We start from the raw sequence: 17934 nt of genomic DNA, 5'->3' as shown, positions 1-17934 counted from the left end.
AGTGTTTTTTGAGCCACCCTAAGCTATATATGTATTCAAAGAATCAGAAGAAATAATTTTTGGCTGTTACGTCCTTTTCAAGTGTTGTTCTAGAATTAGACCGTTACAAATATTTAATTAACTTTTTGTCCTGCTGATCTCCGAAAGGTCAAGGGGGGGATAATAAAAAATAAATATTAAAACGAAAAAAATAAAAAAAAGCTCCTCGGATTTGCTGAAGAATGTTTTGAAAATCTTCAAAATTATCCGATTTTTTTTGTTGCCCCCTCAAAATATTATTTTTTGGCAAAAAAATCCGAGGGGGAGAAGACAAAACAGATTTTAGATATTTGTCTCGGCCTTATTGAAATGCTTTAAGGCATGTAAATTAACGCAAATAGATGTGAATTTATAAAATGGAATCTATCCCTTTAAAATGCTATTTTGACCTCTCTCATGTGTTTTATTGATTACATTTCACAATATACGAGAAAAAATCATCCCCGATATGTGGATTTTCCTGTTTTTTTATATGAAAATCTGATTAAAATAAGCAAATCGGGTGAAGCGGGCCATTGCTTCTTGGATTATAGGCTGAGCATAAATAATTTTACAATTAGTAGTAGTTCCGAAAATGTGCATGAGCAGGTTAACCGCAGTTCGAAGTAACTATCTCTTTCGTGATGAACTGGAACGATTGGAAAACAGCCGCAAGGAAAAAAATATAATGCGATGTGAAGTCGACATCAGGGAAATAACTGAGAATTGATTCCCGGTAGCGTTGTGGGATTCATTACTGTTGCTGGGCGATAATCCGATGCTCCCACATATTTCGTGAAACAACAATAACTAGAAACTCGATTGTTAGTAACTCCTGGAAACTGTTTTCACAGCCACTTAAGGAAATGGAAAAATAAGCGGCCAACCACTTTTGCTCGCGTACTATTGTGCAACATTTTCGATAACTTCTCCAAAAGTTGTTCACAGTACGAGGGAGGTTGCATTTCAATGAAATGGAAATAAAGATAACTCACCCATCAATTTATTTTTGAAAACAACATTAACCTAATAGATTTGATACCAAACGTGTAACTAATATAATTAGCTTTGTACAAAATGGTATAAACGATCATAAAAATCTTTTCCAGGGACAACTCTTTTATGGATTAACGTCGTAAAACAAACGCTCAGTTTTGTCAACCAGAAGGCGACACTCATAAAGTGCCATCTTGGGCTCCTAATGTAAATTCTGGTTCACAAAAGTCACGCTCTAATCATGAAGTATTCATATAAAGTCCACGCGTTCTACATCACATAAGATAATTCTCGACGTCGACGCTGTGTGATATTTGACAAGAACGACACATCTTGTTGTGCAGCATCTCGCACTCGGCAAATCTTAATTTATGCCACCGAATTTGCGAAGCATTTTTTCCAGAGAAAAAAAAGTTGACGAAGGGCTCTCCTCTGCAGCCTCTTCTTTTTGTACGGTTGTGTTATTTTTTCAGCTTCGCGTCCATGACGACACTGATGCAAACGACGTCGCTCTCTATTGCCGGAAAATGTATCCATAACAAATGAGTCTATCGGGACGTAATTTGGAGCAAAGCGCTCGGTGGTAATTTTCCAAAAGTCTTGTCTAATTCGCTTGGGAATTATGCTGAACTTGTCACAGTTCTCTCAATTGGCGGCGCAGTCACGTGGCACCATCGAAGAAATTAGAGGGTGACGACAGACGCTGTCTCGATTTTTGGGGCTCGTTGTCGGTGTGATTGGTATTTCACGAAAAAAAAAAGTTGCACGACTGACTGGTGACACATGTTCTGTTATCTTGGCGGGTAATGGAAAATGGTCACAGAATGGGTAGAACTGCTGATTGGGTAAGCGCATATTTAGTAGAAGAGTTAACATTGCAGATATTTCTCAAAACATTAACTTTGTTGATTTGATTAGGTGAGGCTATCAAGTGTTTAGGAATTAATCTGGAAAACGTTTCATGGGTATATTTTGATTCTGCATATTCTATCTGTTTGAATCTAACGTTTCCGCCTTATACCGAAGCACATCAAAATGGCTTCGCATCTATTTTTAAATTATGCAAATTTATTCGATTTGTTCTTAATGCAAATCTAATGCACGTGGGGAATCCACGTGACGTAAATCAAGCGATTATAGAAGCCATGGGGACCTTTTTCGATTTTTTATCGAGGATGTATTCTACCAACAACGGCTTTATCTATTGCGAACATGATTACGATTCGCTTTGATGGTTATGCATTTACAGAAGCAAAGCTACTGGGAAATTTTCTGTTGTAGCAGAAGACGATGGAAAAACGGAGTCAACTGATTAACAGAAGCATACTCTCAAGCAGATACTGTGCAAGAACATGTCACATTCAAAAATTATACAAAAATTGTCTGCAGTCAACTGCATATTTCCTAGAAGAATTTGACAATAATATCCACGGTTGGTGTTATTCGTCTCTTACATTGAATTTTTATCGACCCCCGTTTCACGTTATTCAACTGATAAAGAAAAATGCACACAGTCTGGATTCAAACCTAGGCTTGTCTCCAAACCAGTATGAATGCAACCTGACCGCATTGTGCTCTTGTACTGTGCGGTTATCTGTTCTCTTTGCTGAAGGAGGTTTTTAAAACTATCCGCAGTGCTTCTCAGCTCTATTTGTACATACTGATCCCGTTACGATCTTTGCTTGACCCCGTGCCTTCGTTTAACGTTGGACCCGTTTGCGGAAGTAAAATTCCGACAAGCGAAGCTAGACCTACAGGGAAACCGTTCTAAAAAAAACAACTCTTAGAAGATCACGTCTCCATGCTCAGCAATGAGCATTAATAACAACAAGAGGTCGCTAGGTTTCGCAGGTTGCGACAGGATGATCTACGATGAATTACATTCCAGCAACTTCGATGTCGTGGTGCTGCAGGAGATTTGCTGGACAGGACAGAAAGTGTGGAAAAGCGGGCATCGAGCGGCTACCTTCTACCAAAGCTGTGGCACCACCAACGAGCTGGGAACCGGCTTCATAGTGCTGGGTAAGATGCGCCAACGCAAGAATGTGCAAGCTGAGGATAAAAGGCCGTTTCTTCAACTATAGCGTCATCAACGTGCACTGCCCACACTAAGGGAGACCCGACGACGAGAAAAAAGTGTTCTATGCACAGCTGGAACAGACATACGATGGATGCCCACTGCGGGACGTCAAAATCGTTATCGGTTACATGAACGCTCAGGTAGGAAGGGAGGAAATGTATAGACCGGTCATCGGACCGGATAGTCTGCATACCGTATCGAACGACAACGGCCAACGATGCATAAACTTTGCAGACTCCCGCGGAATGGTAGTCCGAAGCACTTTCTCCCCCCGCAAGAATATCCACAAGGCCACATGGAAATCACCAAATCAAGTAACGGAAAACCAAATCGACCCCGTTCTAATCGACGGTAAATTCTTCTCCGACATCACGAACGTACGCACTTACCGCAGTGCGGAAATTGAATACGACCACTACCTCGTTGCAGTATGTCTGCGCTCAAAACTCTCGACGGTGTACAACACGCGTCAGAGTCGTCCGCCGCGGCTTAACATTGGGCGGCTACAAGACGGTAGACTACGCGCAGCAGCTGGAAGTGGCACTTCCAACGGAAGAGCAGCTAGGCGCAGCATCTCTTGAAGATGGCTGGAGAGATATTCGATCCGCCATTGGAAGCACCGCAACCGCTGCACTAGGCACGGTGGCTCCGGATCAGAGGAACGACTGGTATGACGGCGAATGTGAGCATTTAGTTGAGGAGAAGAATGGGCGAGATTGCTGCAACACCGCACGAGGGCGAACGAGGCACGATACAAACGGGCGCGGGACATACAACGACAACAGACGATTTTCCGGAGTAAAAAGCGCCAGCAGGAGGATCGAGACCGTGAAGAGACGGAGGAACTGTACCGCGCTAATAACGCACGAAAGTTCTATGAGAAGTTGAACCGTTCACGTAAGAGCCACGTGCCACAGCCCGATATGTGTAAGGACATAAACGAAAACCTTCTTATAAACGAGCGTGAGGTGATCCAAAGGTGGCGGCAGCACTACGAAGAGCACCTGAATGGCGATTTGGCAGACAAAAGGTGGCGGTATGGTAATGAACCTAGGAGCACGCGCGCAGGAAAATCTTTGTTTGCAGATGACACGGGCTTTTCCGCTAAACGGCGAAGCCTTCGTGTCGTTTGTAGTAGATTGCAAAAAAGTTTGGATATTTTCTCCGCTTACTTGCAGAAATGGAGAATTTTCGCACATAAGCTGAGAGCTTCTTATTTGAAATCTTCTAGCAGACATATTGTCACTATGAATGAGGTTCCGCTAATTGGTCTAGCGAAGCTAAATATTTAGGATTTCTGCTAGATCAAAAATTAACTTTTAAAAGTCACATTGAAGGCATTCAAGCCAAATGTAACAAATATATTAAGTGTCTATATCCACTTATAAACAGAAAATCAATACTTTGTCTTAAGAACAAACTTTTTATTTACGAACAAATTTTTAGACCACCCATGTTGTATGCTGTGCCAATATGAACTAGCTGCTGCAATACCAGAAAGAAAGCACTTCAGAGGATTAAAAATAAAATTTTGAAAATGATCGTGTCGGTACTCTTACTTACAGGACTCTAGTAGTTCCTGCATTTAACCCGCACATTTGCTCGGTTCAGAACAAGAGGAGATATTGATCTCTCCTTTCAAAGATGCATTTGCCCGGCCGAAAGCAAGGCACGTTCTTTTCATTCAAGCATTTGCTCGGTTTAGGGCAAGGGAAGATATAATCCCTTTTTTTCAAAGGATGCATTTGCCTAGCAGTAGGCTAGAGAGGATACAAATATAATTTGCCGAAGAAATTCCGTAAATACTGCCGAGGAAATTTCGATGAATTCTCTAAGGAATTTTTCAAAAATTCACTCAGAAAATTAAAAAAAATCCAAGGTCGTTTCGATAAATTTTCCGAGGAAGTTTGGAAGAACATTCCGCAGAAACTTCTAAAATTGTGCGGAGGAAATTAAAAAAAAACAAATGCCGAGGAAATCCAGAGGAGTTTTTCAAAGTAATCCCAAAGAGTTTTCTTACGAAGTTTTGAAGAATTTCCCGAAGAAATTTTCAAACAAGCTTCAAGAAGTTTTCTGATGAAATTCCGAATAATATTCCGAGGCAATTTCAATGGTCTTCGGGAAGATCCGAAGAAATAGGATATTTTGACGAGATTGCCAAGGAACTTACGAAGCATTTCCCAAAGAAATTTCGAAAAATTTCGAAGAATTTGCCAAGGAAATCCCGAAAAAGTGAGACGTCTCACTTCTCACTCCTCATTACTCACTTCTCACTGTGAAAAGTGAGAAGTGCGAAAATAAAGAGTGAGACGTGAGACGTCTCTCTTCTCATTTGAAATTCCCCACTTTTCAAATGAACTATTCGGCCAAATAACCTTTTCGGCCAAATGACCCTCTCGGCCAAATGACACTTTCGACCTAATGACCCTTTCGGCCTAATGACCCTTTCGGTCAAATGAGCCTCTTTGCCAAACGACCATTTCGGCCGGTCAAACGACCCTTTTGGCCAAATGACCCTTTCGGCCAAACGACCCTCTCGGCTAAATGACCCTTTCGGCCAAACGACCCTTCGGCCTAATGGTCTGTTCGACCAAATGGTATATTCGGCCAAACAACTTTCGGCTTAGTGGCATTTGGCCAAACGTTTCTACCATATGGCTGGTTACGGTTTGTTTTATCTTGTTCGAACAGTTGTTAATGTTCGATTGAGTTTATATCAGTTGTGTTAGATTGTGTATGTTTTGCTTGTAGATTAAAAAAATTGATCTTCTAAATTTTTGGGATTACTTCAAATTCCACGAATTCCTGTAATGATTCCTGTGCTGATGGATTAATTTTGTTTGTTTCAGCAAAAAATTAAGAATTTCATGGGTTTATATGATTATTTTGAAAAATTCAATTTTAAGATTAACAAAACATTTGATGACTTTCGACCTGGATCTTCGTCAGGTGAAACTTCATACAGTTTTCCGTGCTTTGTCATAAACATGTAAAAACAAAAACTTTTGAGTTGTGCACAGATCCTTCTACATTATAATTGGTATGATTCATGAAAAGTGTTTTGAAAAGGATTTTTTTTTAAAAGAAGTCATAAAGTCCACAAATCGTCGTCGGTGGCATTTTTGGCGTCACGTCGAGAGTCATTTTAGCCGGCGGCGACGTGAATTGGCTTGGCACTATTCTTTGATTTCCGGCAGTTTTGAATATATTTTTTCCAGGATTTTATTTTCTGGAATTTGTTGAAATATAAAAAATACCTCATTTTTTGAAACATTTGTTGTAGTTCTTACAGGAAGTCTTCTGAAATTTTATCGAAAAATTCTTCGAACCCATTTGGAAAATTCTTTGGTAGTTCTTTAGTAAAAATTTCATAATATCCCGGGAAATTCTCCGGAAGTTCCAAAGCATTTTTTTAAATTTCCTCGACAGATTCTTTGGACTTTTTTTTCGCAAATCCTTCAAAGATTTCTCGGCAGATACATCATAATTTACTTAGCAAATTTTTCGGAACTTCCTTGACAAGTTCTTCGGGATTTCCTTGGCAAATTCTTCGAAATTTCTTTGAGAAATGCTTCGTAAGTTCCTTGGCAAACTATTTAGAATTTCCTTGACAAACTCGTCAACTACTGTCTCACTACTCACTTTTTACAGCGACCCGTTCGGCTAATTGATCCTTTCGGCCAAATTACCCTTTCGGCCAAATGACCCTTTAGGCCAAATGAACCTTCCGGCCAACGAGACGAGCCAGAACAGGGCTGGAAGTCTCGCTAAAAAAGATAAAAAAAACTTCCGACCATACGACCCTTTCAGCCTAATGACCCTTTCGGCCAAACGACCCTTTCGGCTAGATGGGTTTTGGCCTAATGGTCTGTTCGGCCTAGTGGCATTCGGCCAAATTACTTTCGGTCGCATGGGTTTCGGCCAAATGTTACTTCTTCTGTAGAAACAACCTAGCTTAATGCTTTGACCAATCTTATTCATCAACTACACAGCTCTGATGGCAATTATGTTTAATGACCAGTATGCTAAACAGTAGGGTTTGCAAAAATCGCTGTCAATAGATTACAAACAACGATAAAAGTAGCCATTTTCCTGTTCGGGATCATTACAAGCCATAAAAACTTCGTTAATATGCGGTAAGCAACGCCAATTGTCTAAACGCATGTGCTGTGGAGCGCAGGTTCGAGATTTTTTCGCACAATATAAGTTGAAATGCATCAATAGAACCAGTGTCCATCGCATTTGGAGCTTTTTAAAACGAATTTATCATAGGGTATAGCCCTTCGAATAAGTTGTTTATCATGACAGCGAAATATCTCACAGTATGCCACATTCGTAAATGTGTTCAAAAATGATAAGTAAGAGATTTTTTTATTCTCATTTGGATTCAAACCCTGCGAAACGACTTTATGCCAAACGGGGCACAATCATGCGTTTGGCCGAAAGCTACTTAGCCGAATAACACGTTAGCCCTAAAGTCATTCTGCTAAACTGCATTTGGCCGAGACGAATATAAGATGGAAATTGACATACGGCTGACCTTATCATTTGGCTGAAAATCCTTTTGTCCTAACAATCATTTGGCTAAAAACTCCGTTTAACCGAAATGGTCGTTTGACAGAAAGGGTCATTTGGCCGAAGCTAATTTGTCGTATGGCTGAAAAAGGCGTCTGGCCGAAAAGTTCGTTTCCCAATAAAAAAGTCGTTTGGTCAGAAAAGGTCGTTTTGCCGAAAAGGTCGTTTGGCCGAAATTGGTTGTTTGGCAAAAACGGCTCCTTGGCGAAAATGCCATAAGACCATAAATTTTATTTGCTGAACACTATGCCTGCCCAGAGTTTCGAGAAATTTTCCAACCCGAAAATATTCTGGACCGGACAGAGAATCGAACTCGCCATCTCCGGATTGGCAATCCTACGCCTTTGCTCGCAAGGCTACTGGAGAACCGAGTGGCGCAGACGCCTAGTTAAAAAGTTGTTCACGTTTTTGTACAAACACACGTACTTCGAGCTGATTGTAATAGAGTAATTGGAATATTACTCTATGAATCTCTAGAAGTAAAACATCAGTATAAGCATAAACTAATTACAAACTTTTACATAAAATTATACTTGATACCAAACAACAACACAACAACAATTGTGAATAGTTCTACGTATCGTATGGTATTGCAATAGTTTTTATGTAGAGATTTCGGCCATCTCAGTCTTTAAAAACCATTAAAAGATTCGCGTTTTACTCTGCCCGACGTTTCGACCAGTGGATGTGGTCTTTTCAAGGAAAAAAAACTATATTTTTGCGATAATGTTCAGTTACAATGTTGCACAGTTTAAGCACTTATTTTTTGATTCTACGTAGCTATTTGACTGCTTCAACGCGCGAGTGAGCAGGAGGTCAGGATGAAGAAAATTTGTGGAACCTCCGTAGATTGCAATCAAATTGAATAGAGTGCACCTTCCCGTACTACAGAGGCCACTTCGGCCATATTTTGGTAATGAATAAATAAAACAACTCCGAACGATAATTGAATTATTCTACAAATCAGTAGGCAGATACCGTGGGGCATCGATATCCGTACTCTTAAGCACCTTAGTATATGAAAAAGTGACTAGAAAATAGAAATCGAATGCAAATGAAACATTTGTCATTGACAAGGGAACATGAAGGCTTCTACTTACGAAGTGTTTCACATTTACACATTAAAAACTACGAATAACATGAGAAAATTATTAATCAAATCAACTCCACCGTGGACGGATTTCGAATTAAAGGATCATAATCCGTACAGCGATTTTTAAACTAAATATTTAAATTGAAGCAGACTGATTGAACAAACTACCACTGTAAATAGTTCAATACGCACCTTGAGAAGCGATCCCTTTAATTTGTATTCCGCTTATATTGTGCAATGATTCGCAATTAGCAATTAAAACTCAATTACTTCTGGTGCAATTATGCACTACCCGTAGAAAAATGGCGGCAGAAACTCCGCGTTTGATGGGTGGCGATTTGTTTTTGATTTTTGTTGTTTTAATTTCAAAGCCTACTTTCCAATTCAGTGCCATAAAAGCTTACTGTCAAGTATCTGAACAGGATGAGATAATTTGTTTCTAAATTAATTACCATTGACCACCATTAATTTATTGATATCTCATAAGGTGGACGGATTTCGGTGCTGTATGGATTTCGGTCCCAAACGGTAGAACGAAAATTTTATTCATCTATTTTTTTTTTTTTTCATACTAACGCACAGCTAGATGCACGCTAAAATAATTAGTTGGAATTAAATGTATCGCATACTACAGCGAGTGAAAGCAATTCGTATACCAAGGTTCAATAATAAATCTCGAATTAATTGCAACTGTTCTAAATTAAATTCAAATACATAGTTCTGTTTAAACCTCCCTGTTTTTAGTGTCAAATTCAATAACATAAATTGAAAAATAATAAATTTGTTCGCAGTACTTAGAGGCGATAAACTTGGTTTGACTGACGATGCCACAGTTTAGAACGCATTTTCCACGATTAAACAAACGGTGCGGCTTAACTCGGACATTTCTATTAGATCCATACCCCGCGTGGCCTGATGGTCAGTTAGCTTGGCGTAGGGAAATGTTTAATTGGTTTGCTGCAAATATTGTTTATTCGCATGCATTATTTATTGATTCAGGAAATTAATGCGTTTTTGTGCGGTTCTGCGGCGTTCCGTTGTCCTCGAAAGGGTGTCGCGTTTTCCTACCACCAGCTCGTCACAGTAACCGAGCCGGGAATGGGTCCATTTAGAGTGGGCCAATTGCGGTAGTGGTTCCGGCATTAAACTGAATTCTTTCACGATAAAGATAACGCTGGAGCACAATTACGGTAGATTGGCACTCGTTTCGGGTGATGGCCTCATTTGAAATTTTAATGACACGGAAAGGCAACAATGCAGTCCACTTCGCAAATGGAAACAATTAAATTATGTGAAATGTCGCTCGGGGGTGCTAACTATTTCTAGAGCAATCGGAACACTGAGTGCTAGGTTTGAGTGGGATCTATTAAATAGATATAGATTTTGCGTACAGTGAGCGGATTTTTATGCATGAGAGAGAATAAATTCGAATTGTAATGGGTTTAACACTTAAAATGAATCAGCGTAAGTTATGAAGACTATAGTGATTGTACATTTCATTGAAAATCATTTCGTATAATTATTGTTTGTTGTTGTCGTACTTTTTGAGGGATAACATTTTTCTCCATGAAACTTTTCACAGTCTCTATTTAGCTTAGCGAGAAACGACGTTGAACTGTCAATACGGAGGTGACGAGCTCGATTCTTAGTTCGGTCTAGGAAGTTTTCGGTCTTTCGGGAAACATTTCGACTTCCTGAGTATAGTTTACAGCCACACAGTTCCCCCGTAATGCTGGGTAGACACCTTTGCGTGGTGTGTTACGGTGTAAGATCTACCACGGTCATATTGTCAGCTACAGGCAAATCCTGACCCAACGAATACCTTCCCCAATATCCAACTCCGTGGTACTTATGAGGGTGTCGCTGAGTCGGGGGCCTCTCGTTAAGTAAGTACTACACCAACACTTCCTTCCCCTCCCAAGTTACGGTGAAGATGGACGTGGCCAGGAGTAGTAATCCTCATGCTTTTGTGATTTTTATCCTAGATTGAAATCAAGGACCACACCCACCTTGATTTCTGATAGCAATCTGAATAAGGATTTCAAAAGAAAAACATGAGTATCACTAGTGTCCAATCTACGAAGTACACCGTAACTATGCTATGCTATGCTATAGCTTACAGCCACACAGTTACAGACACAGACAGATTTTCAATTAATAACAGTAAAAATGCTAATAGCAGGTAAAATTCCAGTTGGAATGTAGAGCCATTAAAAAATAAGAAAAACTTTTCATAGTTTGGCATTTGGCGGATTGTAGTTACTTGCCATGAACCGGGCAGACTTGTTTTTTATATAAGGTATTATATACTCTCCTCGGCTAACACCGGATCGACATTTCATCACAAGGCCAGGGTTTACAGATATTACTCTCAATAGATAATGAACAAGCCATGGAAACAAATTTATCAAACTTATAAACAAGTGCAAACAAACAGAATCGGATTGGCAGCCCCTCCAAGAAGGGATGATTCTCGCTTTGTTCTCGCTCATTTTGTGGTGGGGACCGCACAGCTGCGTAGGACAAGTTGAAATGCATCATCGGAACCAGTGCTCCCCGCGTTTGGAGCTTTTTAAAAGAATCTTATCATGAGGTATAGCCTCCCGAATCAGTTATTTATTACGACAGCTTGCAAAAAAAATTGTCTCACAGTATGCTACATTTCGTAAATGTATACAGAGATGATAAATGAGAAACTTATTCATTATTCTTTTGGATGCAATCCCTGCACAAGCCGCAAATATCTTCTTTCTTTACTTTAAAATAGTTTGTTACAACATAGGGGATTAACATCAAGTAAGGAGCATCCAATATAGCTCTGGTCCCCACTAGTTCCTATCTCGGGCTTTCACGGGCCAACCGATGAAAGACCGTCAGCTACGGGTTGTGTACTAAGCTAGTAGTGCAGCCTGGGCACTGTTGTCCTGCTGATAACATGGCAGTGAGCAGCTTTATGAAGTCCTGCATCATATTATGTCGAAAATATGGGACGAGGGATTGCTATTTGCCCACTCTTTAAGAAAGAGCACATACTGGAGTGCGCCAATTACCGAGGAATAATTCTAATAATTATGGAATAATTATGTCTCGTATTTTGTTCAACAGATTGACACCGCTCAAAACGTAGCATGAAGGGCTCTTATGGGCAGTACTTTTGTTTAATTTTTTTAACCTTTTTTTAAACAAATGAATATTTCGACTTAAAAAAACAGCACTGTAACATTCTGGGGAACGTTGTTTGGAACCATTTGAACCGAAATCAATTAAAACACTTCATGGAAGTTTGGACCGAGAGAGCTTTTCCTCGGAAAGATTGTTTGTGTTCGTGACATTCCAATTATGGTTGATGTAATGAGCTGCACAAAATTCGGCATGCACCTTTGCGATCTCCTTCCACTCATTTTGACCGTAAATAGCACCATGCGGCGAAAGTCGTTATTTCATCAACAAGTCAGAAAATTAACTCGGTTTTCCCGTGGAGGTTTCAGCTGGATAAGTTTATTTCATTTGCTGTGGATATCCGCAGCTGATATAATTAACGTTGATGCTTCTGTGCAGATTTGCACTTTCAACTATGTTGAGAGAAACCCAACAGAACAAGTAGAAGTAGCGACTACTGCTGCACTAATATGGATTTTCTCGAAGACAGTTTGAGGGCAACTAAAAAAGCGAGCAAGCAAAATTTTAATAAAATCAGATAATTCCTATTTCATGAAATTGCATTTAAATAAAACAACTATGATCAATATAATTTGTGTTTCACTTATGTCTAAAAGTCATTACTTTAAGAAACATTAATAGTTTGCGAGAAGCCTATTACATATCCTGTTCAAATTGCAAGCTTTATCACATGGTATCATATTAAATTAAAATAAGACGTGTGACATTTTGACATTGCAATTTTAACAGGCTATAAAGGACTAAAATCAAAAAAGTATGGAAACCGTAATTGAAACAATACCCACTTTTACTTGTTTGAAATACATTCCCGTGGAACTGTGAAGTTAAAGAATTCGTTCAAATCCGCATCCGCATTTTTTTCGCGTGAGTTCAAACTGATTCGGTATTCCCACGAAAAAAGGCACTTTCTTGGATTCCTTTTCCGTCGCACAGTATGTGAAACAGAAACTTTTAATGATCTTTCTTTGCTCCATTCGAGGTCGTTCAGCATTTACTCTCGAGTATTCTTGACAGGATGTATATGTGCTTGGTGCGGGAAATATGCTTGCAGAGGAAACTTACGTATAAGTGAGGATTTTTTTGCCTCCATGAGTTGCAAACACAGCAGAGTAGAATGGATATGCTCTAAAAGTTCACGCTGTGTCGTGCACCTTATCGCTTGCTCATATTTGCAATTCGATCTTTATCAACACGTGGGGCCAAAAAAATGAGCTTCCTTGCCCTGTCCGCTTTACTATTCACGTGTCTAGAAACAGGCTACGGCAAACATTCACCCTCCCACCAATAGCGGGATGATGATTTTGTGTAAAAGTTTAACGTACGCAAATAGTAAAACAAATTCCTTCTCATTCTTTCGTTTCAGGAAGCGTTCGCAGTTTCCGTGGATTTCCGTTCGCTAACCGTTCCGCGGTGCAGTTCGAGTGTTTGTTTTAGCGGAAATTTCGTCGGAAGGTGGCTTCATTAATTCATTTTCATAAAGAGTCGCTTGCCGTAATGATAGAGTCATATTATTTTTTTACGACCAGCTGCCTGCCGACGCGACTCCACAGTTCCAAGGAAGCTTCCCGGTGCACGAGGCAACGTGGTGATTCTCTGTATTCAATCCAATTGTAATCAAGTGGGTGGTAAAGTGATTTTCACGTGATATTTCAAAGTGAATTAATTAATCATTATGAAGTGAAATAGCGCGACGGTAATCGTAACGAAAGATATAAATCAATACGTGCAACGTGAATACGGTTCCGGGAAAGGAAATGAAAAGTTGAGATGTGTAAATGTTTCCAAAAAAAATGTGAAAAATGATTCAATTGGTTTTATTGCAATCCAATTGATGATTGAATGACAGCCACGAGTCAACTGTAAATATGTTTCCGGTCAAAAAATGCAACCTGCACTGAGAAGTGATTGAGAGTAAATACACACAATATTAATTAAGGTTGGGCTTTTCTGCATCAGTAAATCGTGTGAGGTGAACCGCCGTCGGATCAGATATTGCCGGAATGGAATTAATACAAATCAAATCCGTTCAGCAACGATTGTTTTATTGGATTATCGTTTTATTGCTGATTTCGTCTTCGCTACTGATGCTGCGTGCTGATCCGGATGCACAGATATTCAGAGTGGATCCACTAGGTAAGTAGGAAGTCCGACGGAATCCATTCCTTTTTCAATATATTGAAAACTGCCAAGCAAGAGATGTATTGGCAATCATAAAGCATCCTCCGAAAAAAAATTTATGAATGTTATTTTTTACATGAATTTAAGGCGTTTGATATTTCATTGAATACCATTAGGTCAAATGCAGTGTGGAAGAAACGATGTTTTTTGCATTTCTCGTTCAAGTACACCCGATTCTTTTTTTACACGGGGGATGCGTTCCGTGTAAAAAAAAGTTGACTAAAATAAATACTCCCCCTAAAAAAATAGAAAATTCCCATAAAAAATAGAAAATTGCCAATAAAGAAATCAGGGTATGAGCAATAAATAAATATAAAATTTCCCCAAATAAAACAAAATTTCCATAAACAATTAAAAAATTTCCACAAAACAAAAATAAATAAGCACTTTTAAAAGCAAAAATAGCAATTATAAAAGAAGAATTTTCCATAAAGAAATGAAAATGTTCCACGAAAAAAATATAAAATTTCCATAAATAAATCAATATTGCAATAAAAAATTACAAAATTTTCCACAAAATAATTTTTTTTCCATAAAAAAATTAAAAAAAATCACAAAATGATCAATAAAGAGCAATAAAAAATATGAAAAAAAAACAAAAAAGGAATATAAAAAAAAACATCAAACTGTGTTTTTTTTTCATAGATGACCCCTTCTTTAAAAGCATTTAAAGTTCATGTAATTTCATCAGCTTTATTGCTTTCTTGTATTTTTTTTTGGAAATTTTCTTTTTTTTATTGCCCTTTATTGATTACTTTGTGGAAAATTTTTAATTGTTTATGGAAAAAAAAATATTTTGTGGAAAATTGTGTAATTGTTTATTGCTAATAATGATTTTTTTTAAGGAAATTTTGTATTTTTTTCGTGGAATATTTTTATTTCTTTATGGAAAATTCTTCTTTTATAATTGCTATTTTTGCTTTTTAACGTGCTTATTTATTTTTGTTTTGTGGAAAATTCTCAATTGTTTATGGAAATTTTGTTTTATTTGTGGAAATTTTATATTTATTTATTGTTCATACCCTGATTTCTTTATTGGCAATTTCCTAATTGTTTATGGAAAATTTCTAATTTTTAATAGAAATTTTATTTTGCTGCTAAAAAAAGTTTTCAGTTCCAAATTCGAAAATCCGTGTAAATAAAGTTTTATGATTTCTCGACGAATCATGCAAAATACTTTGCTCCGAAAGTCTATCATTTTGGTAGCTTATCAGGTAATTTGAAGATAATATACTGATTAAACAAATAATAATACTAAAGAATTGTGAAAAAAGAAAAAAAAATAAATCCACCCACCTAGCGGCGATAACGTTTTTCTCGTGAATAGCAAAATGTATTGAAATTTTTTTCATTTTGCATGTTTTTGCACTGGGGCCATTAAAAAATCGATTTTGAAAAAAACAATGATTTTTTAATAATTCTGAAATACAATGTTCGATCGGGCCAATTTTCAATAGCAACAATGGGACCGCATTCTCCGTCGAATGCAACTTATTGCGAGTATATCCGGTAATGTGAAGTTCCAAAAAGTGTGTCTACAAAATTTTTACACATACACACACAGGGGGAAGCAGGGACTTTGTCCAAGGGCACATTAGGATCCATACCAGTAAGATCCTGATTATGGTATACTGGTCACGGCAAACGATATTGGACGATTCTCGGTTTATGGATAGGATTAGGCGTATATGGGCTGACAGTTGAGCTATTTTGTTTCCTGAGTAAAAGTGACATCATTTTGAAATGGTAAACATCTACAACAGTTAGAGATAACGGCCCGGAGAGGGACCCTTCTAACATGGAAACAAATTCTACAAACAACGAAGGAGCAGGTGGGGCGAATGTTTTCGCAAAGAGTGGGAAGCTGTAGCGATCTCCAGTGATGTCGCAGGCATCAGTAGCGAGTACCAATAGTACGCCCAAGACAGATGAGAACCAGGCAGGCCAACAGGAGCTAGGATCCGAGTATAGGGTGTCCACCCAAAAATCGGAATGATGGAGGTGCAGAAGCGAGGTGACGAGCTTTATGACTTCGTGAAAGAAAGAATATCAAGCTTCTAGTGACGAGCATCAAGTCTGCCGTTAAAGCAGCCGAACACGAAAAGATCGCGCTGAAAAAGAGAGCCGAAGCAGCTGAAAAGGCGCTGAAAGAAGCTGCGGAGCATACATCAGCTGAAACACAGCAGGCACCAAAGAGTCCCCGAATCACTCGCACGGAAAAGCGAGAAAGGGACTCGCCTGGAGAGCAGGAAGTCACGAAAAAGCAGCGGAACGTGCAACGCTTTGCCAGCGTGCTGAGGGAACGCGTCAAGGATGGTGACTGGCAGACCGTGGAAAGCAAGCGGGAGAAGAGGAAGAAGGAAAAGGAGAATGTGGAAAAGATGAAGGAATTGAATAACAAAGAGAGTTAAGAGGGAGAGAGTTAAAGGTTATGCCCTTTTCGTAGAAGCGAGCGATAAAACGTCGAGAGAGGAGGCGCAAGGTGAAGTGAAGGTGAAGGTGAAGTGAAGGTTTTGTTGTCGCCAAAATCAACGGGATCTTCGTGTGTAGCTGCTACGCACCCCCAAGGTTGACTTTGGAGCAGTATAAACGGATGTTGGACTCACTCACGGAGAAGCTGATCGGCAGAAAACCGGTAATCATCGGAGACTTTAAAGGAAAAAAACCCAAATTTCTCCCCTAGTGGTGATTATGCCTTTCTCCATTCAATGTGTTGAATTCGAATTAGTATGGTAAATGCAACGTAAATTGCCTACATTTAGGCGGTTAATAGCTTTGATGCGATTATATCACGCTGCTAATAACTCAACTATGAGAGTAATGGATTGCGTCACGGCTAAATTGATTAATGATTTAAAATGTGCATGTACACAGCGTATTTGATAAAAGAAAAATAGAAATATTATTCAAACCGCATGAGATATTAGCAAACAAAAACAATAGTGTCCAACTAGGAAAGTTTCTCCGTCGAATGAAACTAGTTGCACTCGAATCGGTCAAGTCCTTCTATATGAAACGTGTTTAACAATAAAAAATTCCCGGGGCTACACACACACACACACACACACACACACACACACACACACACACACACACACACACACACACACACACACACACACACACACACACACACACACACACACACACACACACACACACACACACACACACACACACACACACACACACACACACACACACACACACACACACACACACACACACACACACACACACACACACACACACACACACACACACACACACACACACACACACACACACACACACACACACACACACACACACACACACACACACACACGGCGATCCAGTTGGGAGCTTAATGGCTCAAGAATACAGAAGATTAATATCGAAGAGTTTCCGCCGCCGGGGAGCCTCTAGTCGGAGTAGGCTAGATCCATCGTCGGGGACTAGGCCGAGTAGAACGTGACGCGTTGGTAGAACTGGTTTCGGGTCGTCGGAGCACCATTGAACCGGACGCTATGCTCCACCCGGAATCTCTGGATCGACTTCGGCACTCGGACCGGTCACTCGCTGAAGTAAGAAAGGCCTCCCGTCCTGCGCTGATCTGGAAAACACCAGAAATGTTAAAAGTGGTAAAAACAAGTCTTACACAGAAGCGAGTCGTCGGTTCCGAGGGAAATTCCAACGTCGGGGAACTCCTGTCGGAGTAGGATAGATCTGCCGCCGGGGATCATCCGAGTAGCCCGCGATTTAGCTGGGAGCTAAATGGCTCAACGAAAAAGTGCAGCAAAAAGTCAAGGAAACTATGCTGGGAGCCGAACGG

At 39.5% G+C, this 17934-nt stretch overlaps 1 protein-coding gene across 4 annotated transcripts in view; it reads left to right on the top strand.

Annotated features, from left to right (window-relative positions):
- Positions 1-17934, top strand: part of LOC134225949 (protein eva-1) — a 586714-nt gene that overhangs the window by 113434 nt on the left and 455346 nt on the right. For 2 of the 4 annotated variants that reach the window (XM_062706406.1, XM_062706407.1), the window contains exon 2: positions 13306-14075. In XM_062706406.1, coding sequence (XP_062562390.1) covers positions 13943-14075 — 133 coding nt within the window. In that variant the 5' untranslated portion in view covers positions 13306-13942. Of the gene's footprint in view, positions 1-1842; positions 1860-13305; positions 14076-17934 lie in introns of those variants that run through there. The other 2 variants (XM_062706410.1, XM_062706408.1) reach the window with 2 other exon arrangements.

Source organism: Armigeres subalbatus, chromosome 3 (genome assembly GCF_024139115.2).
Source record: "Armigeres subalbatus isolate Guangzhou_Male chromosome 3, GZ_Asu_2, whole genome shotgun sequence".
NCBI lineage: Eukaryota > Metazoa > Arthropoda > Insecta > Diptera > Culicidae > Armigeres > Armigeres subalbatus.
This window is presented reverse-complemented; position numbering and strand designations above follow the sequence as displayed.